Source organism: Podarcis liolepis (assembly GCF_965112155.1).
Source record: "Podarcis liolepis genome assembly, chromosome: 3".
NCBI lineage: Eukaryota > Metazoa > Chordata > Lepidosauria > Squamata > Lacertidae > Podarcis > Podarcis liolepis.
Window position 1 is genome coordinate 80423562 of NC_139557.1, and position 6000 is coordinate 80429561.

The 6000-nt window shown below is 47.5% G+C and overlaps 1 protein-coding gene across 1 annotated transcript in view; it reads right to left on the reverse strand.

Annotated features, from left to right (window-relative positions):
- The window catches only part of PLD5 (phospholipase D family member 5), a 112300-nt gene extending 108238 nt beyond the window's left edge, over positions 1-4062 (reverse strand). The window contains exon 1 of the mRNA XM_083496897.1: positions 3428-4062. Within this exon, the coding sequence (XP_083353023.1) occupies positions 3428-3616 (189 nt within the window). The 5' untranslated portion in view covers positions 3617-4062. The remainder of the gene's footprint in view (positions 1-3427) is intronic.
- Between the last annotated feature and the right edge of the window lie 1938 nt (positions 4063-6000).

Consider the following 6000-nt stretch of genomic DNA (forward strand, 5'->3'; position numbering starts at 1 on the left):
ATCTCTGCTGCTCAAAGAGTGGTTCAATAGCTGATGGAAAAAGCTTGGCATTGATCCTCCCTTTCTGGTGTCTTCATCTAACTGAAGGGAGGAGAGCCTCTTATGTAAGGAGGTAGACCCAAGCAGAAGACAGGCTGTCAAATCAGAACTGAGGGGCGGGCCCTTTAAAAAGACCACATCTGAGCCCTATAGGTATGACACCAAACCCATTGCCCTCTGTCAGCTACTGCATTATATCACAGTGCATTCACAATTATAGATTACTGCACAATCCCAATGAATACAGTGGTACCTCAGATTAAGAACTTAATTCATTCTGGAGGTCTGTTCTTAACCTGAAACTGTTCTTAACCTGAGGTACCACTTTAGCTAATGGGGCCTCCTGCTGCTGCTGCTGCCGCCACGCAATTTCTGTTCTCATCCTGAAGCAAAGTTCTTAACCCGAGGTACTATTTCTGGATTAGTGGAGTCTGTAGCCTGAAGCGTATGTAACCTGAAGCATCTGTAACCCGAGGTACCGCTGTACTGTACTGCATCTATCTGAAAAAGGTTATAAGAAATGTTTTCACATTGCTGCAGGACCATTATGTGCTCCATGTCTACATTTCAACCTAATCTCCCTTCTGCCAAATGAAACAAAACTATGTGGAGTTTAACTAAGGCTACAATACTTTGTATGGATACCTGGGAGTACGTTCCACTGAATAAGTGTGCAGTTTAGTGTCATTGAACTCAAATGGTCATGGTCTTTACACAAGCTTTATTATACAATACTGTCAAATAATTACATTAACATCCCATATTTACTGAAATTAGTGCATTGGGAAAACTCCTAGGTAAATGTGGATATGAGTGCATCTTATATCAAAGAATTCTCCAACTCTTGTCAAAGACAGCTTAAGCATCTTCCAAAGACACTACAAGACCGTCTTACTTTCTGCATAAGTTTATGCACATTTTAAAATTTTGTTTTATAAAAGTTGCTATCCATTGTCAATACAGTGGTACCTCAGATTAAGAACTTAATTCGTTCCGGAGGTCTGTTCTTAACCTGAAACTGTTCTTAACCTGAAGCACCACTTTAGCTAATGGGGCCTCCCACTACCGCCTTGCTGCCAGAGCACGATTTCTGTTCTCATCCTGAAGCAAAGTTCTTAACCTGAGGTACTATTTCTGGGTTAGCAGAGGCTGTAACCTAAAGCCTCTGTAACCTGAAGCGCCTGTAACCCGAGGTACCACTATACAGCAGTTCACAAATCCAAGTGAGTTAAATAAAACAAGTGCTGGTGTTGTGTACCAGAAATGTTTTAATGTTTTAATGAGCCTATATGGCTACTCTGGTTCTCCATTCCCACACTGCAATTTTCTAGCTGTTTCTTTGATAGTAATCATACTGTTATGATTAGAAATGGGCAATGTTAAGATTTGCAAAATGATAGTTCACCTACACAGGTAGTTCATGTAAAAGTCTGTGGGTTGTATCCCGCTAAGTTGCACTCTTGAGTAGAACCATGGAAATTAATGGACCTCACTTATATCCATCAATTTCAATAGGTCTACTTTGAGTAACTAACATAGGATGCAACCCAATGTTGAGAAAACGGATATTTCTATATTCCAGATTTCAGGAAAAGCCACCAGCCATTCATTAAACTTCACATGCCACTATTGGCAAGTCTTATTGAATCAAGATAGACAGGTATACTAGTAGCACAGCTGAGGAACAGTACATCCCACAGTTGATCAATCTTGACAATGCCATTCATCACCATGTCTGCAACTTATATTTGGCCACAAACATGTACCTTTTGGGGAGGTTTTTTTTAATTGAATACTCAATCCTTTCCTTTAGCGATCTCACCCAAATAAATAATACTCTATAGTAATGCAGATAAGAATTTTAATACTTTTTGTAGCTTCCAGCTATTCTACTGCTGTATCTTTGCATTTTGGATTACATCATTTGGCACTGAATCAGTTTCTAACAAAGTGTAAATAATGTGTGGGTACTATAATGAGTCAATAGGTCTGCAAAAGACATGTTTTGATACAAGTATTTCTTTCAAGGAACTTGCTTGCATTGCAATATTTTTGATGTATTTTATAAAAGCAGCATACTTGTCTTCTATGTCACAAAGTCAGCTTCGAACTGCATGCATGTCTTCTTAAGCAAGCCTGCTGCAATGTAAAACCCAGCAATGCTTCCCCAATAGCATGCAGCAAACATAATATCTGTGCCTAGAGGGGGAGAATGTAATTACGGACTTCATCTAATACTCTATTCAGATGATGCTAACCTAGGGTGCCATTCATCCAATTTCTTACTGTTACAAATTACATAAGAACAAAAGAGCCCATTGCTCTGAATCATCTGAACCACAGGAATATTTCCAAGCACCTTAAAATCCCCATAAAATATTCATTGCAGCCAGCCACAGCTTCTCCCTGGTCCCAAAACCACTTAGTTAACATGCATTGCTGCTGCAGAAATTGATGTTGGAAAGCAATCTACTTCACACTGCCTTAAAATCCCACACAGGGGATGGGGAGGGAAAGTATGTCTGGAATACAGAATGTTTGCAGCTCCAAATAGGAAATAAGGATTGCAAAAGCAAAACACAGGTATCCTGATCACCATAACATTCCAACCTGTACTCGCTTGGAGGGGAATTCTGCAACATCATAAAAGGTACTGTAACTTCCCAGCTTGAGCTGAAGCTGTCCCATATGTACACGCATGGAGAGGGAAGGGATGTGAAATTGGTCTGCAGTAGACAATAGTCCACAGAACGGGAACTAAGCATATACACGTACAGAAAACACAAGGCGACATGTTCGCAATTCAGAAGGGCTGTGATCCAGACCGTTCAAATTATTCTGATGTCCTGCTGTTCCTAAAGAGAAATGAACCTCGTCTCCCACTTTTGCAGAGAAATCCTGTGCGCGCTCGCTTGGCAGACAGCTCCATTGAGTTTAATGGAACTTACTTCCAAGCCATTGTGCATCACACTGTAGCCTTAGGGACCCTTCTTCCCAAGAGCCCCCACATGTTGTTGAACCTATTTGGGGTTTCTAGGGCGAAGCTCCGGGTTGGGACAGACTATGCTCAGAACCAATGTTTATTTATAGCTCAGTTGGTAGGGCATGAGACTCTTAATCTCAGGGTCCTGGGTTTGAGCCCCACGTTGGGCAAAAGATTCCTGCACTGCAGGGGGTTGGACTAGATGACCCTTGGGGACCCTACGATTCTACGATCCCATTGGACCTGTGCCATACAGAGTCCCGGGTGCAAACGGTTCACCCGGCGGAAAGCTCATGAGGTTCTCCCTCCACCTGTCCAAATGGGGGCAATGAGTGGCCTGCCTGGCAGGGCTGTTGGTGAGAATGAATGAGCAGGGAGGAGCAAAAAGGGGGGAAAGTGGCTTACATGCTCCAATTTGTCTTTCCTCCTCAGCCAGACGCTGGCACTGTAGTCCTGCTGCTTGACGGAGCTGTAGAAGTTGGAGCCCACCCGGGTGAGGCTGGGCGACGGCTCGCGGGGTCGGCTCTTCAGCCTCATCTGCTCGAAGCCCTCGTGGCGGGACGACGAGGCGAGCCAGTCGCTCCTGCCTTCCATCTTGACATGACAAGGCAACGTCCAGGCGGCGACGGCAGAAGGAACCGGGAGGTGAAGAAGAAGAAGAAAAACCCCTGGGAAGGCGAAGCAGCGGGCGGGGGGGGCTGGGGCGGGAAACAAAGAGCCGAGGCGGAAGAACCCACGAGACCCTCCTGAGGGAAAAGAGCGGGAAGCTCAGGGGGGGAAAGGCGCCAAAGTGCCCGCGGAGGAGGAGGAGGAGGCGGGGTGGGGGAAGCCGCCACCGCCGCTTGTTGCCCCCCTCCGAGCGGCAGCCGAGAGTAGCGAGTGGCGCGCGAAACGGCTCCTTGCGGCACTGGCTGGCAGCGGGCGCCACGGAAAGGAAGGCGGGCCCAGAGAGCGCCAGGCACACATTCGCGCGCGCAGGGGGGGAGGAGGAGGAGGAGGGAGGGGCGCACGCGGCGGCGGCGGCGGCAGGAAGCGAGGGGCGCGCGCCCTCTCCCACTCCATGGATGCCGCCAGACTGCAGGTTGGCGCAGTGGAAGGGCTGCGTCCCTCCCTCGCGCCACCCCTCGCGCAGCTCCCGCCTCCGGACCAAACGCGCCGCCGCCGCCGCCGCCACCCCAGAGCAGGTTCCCGCCTTGCGCCTTATCTCGCCCGGCAGAGGCTCTTCGGGAGATAACTTGGTGCTTCCACGCGGAGAGAGGGAGGGGGGCAGCGAGGCGAGGAGGTTGAAAAGGAAGCGGGTGAGGCTCGAAGTGCGACCCTCTCGCGTCACCTGCAGCAGCTTCCTCGGCTTTCTCCTCGCAGATTCATCAACGCGACTGCTCTTCTTGCGCTGTCCACGCCGTTGGTTCTGGAAAGTTGAAAAATAACTGTTGCGAGTTTCCGCCGGCTCCGCAGCCCGGGCAATGGGCAACCCGGGAGCGCCCGGGACTTTTAAGAAAGGGATCGGACAGTGAAAGCCTACGGATGTTTACTTGAGAGTAAGCCCCGTGGGCTTACGCTCACATAGGTGTGGGCACAGGGTGCAGCGTCGCTAAACGGTTTCTCTGCACATGTTTTTAAATTGTGGATGGATTTCCCAATGGGTTGAGATCGCCATCATCCTATTAGCCGAGCTCCCCAAGGGATCCGTGTGGGATCCATCCATGTCTAAATCTGGGAGCATCCGTCCCATTTCCACTCTTCCTTACTTCCACACAATCAGTGTAACGGCTGGGATGTGCTAGTTTTGCATGGTGAAAGACAAGCAGAAAACAGAGTTTAAGTGCAATTAAATAGCTGAAAGTGGAGGAAACAGTATCTGTTTAGGAATCTGATGCAGGGACCGCTAGTTGTGGTGCATTTCAAAGGAGCCTGCTTGTTTCCAATAGGCTCTGCTTGTAGATTTGCAAATGAAACCAAATGTGACATAGGCACCCCACGATCTGAGTGGCCTCTCTTGCTAAAGGAAAACAAAACCTTCAGCATCTCCCATGGACTCCCAGGAAGCCCATATAACAGCACACGGTGGAGAGAAAAAGATCACCTATAACACCATCTTTCTATTGCAGGTATATTTCCCATGGTGTCTGCAGCAGCATTTGCTGTGGCTCATGCTTTAATTTCACTTCCATCTGTCTGGTTTCCTTTATCCATCTGGGAATTGCCACCATTAGAGAGGTGATGAAATTTTGTCAGTATTCCCCCAGGGCAGGCTGTTTCTGTCAGGCAGAAGGTGACTGGCAGAAGCCACCTGCCCTCTGAGACTCCTGCAAGAGACTGAATGTGGGGGCAGGAACAGAGGACCTGGAGAGAAATGCAAGCAAGCAGCACAGATGTTAACCAAGGTCTAATCTGGTTCATTTGAGAGGTTGGGTCAAGAAGATCCTCACATCCCACCCCCAAAAAGGAAACTGCTTTTTACAGCCACGTGGCACATGAACTCAACACATGAAGTGTATTGACTGAGGTTTATTGATGTGGAAATCTTCACCTGTTGTGATTGTGCCAGAGATGCTACTGTTCGAGATACAGAAACACTGTCTGGAAAATGGAGTCAACCTTAGGGTAGAATTGGGGCTAAAGTAGATGCCATGAGTTAGGAATGGGGAACCATTCCAGAAGTTGCTGGGCCACCACTCTCATCATCCCTGAGCATTGGCCACACTGGCCACATCTGCTTGCAAGCTTCACCCCCTTTTTGAAAAGGAAAAGAAGTTACGGCCATTTTTAGAGATACCCTCCCTTGTTCTCCCTGTGGAAAACAGAACTTTGTTTTTAACAGATGTAATTTGGTCCCAAATAACAAGTTGAACTGGAAAGATACAGAGTAGTTCCAAAACAGATTAGTCCCAGAGCCACAGATACAAGTCAAATATTGTGGTCAGTGCATACCTTTAGCACATGTAGCAAAAAAGAAAGAAAGAAAGTCATCAGCAGTA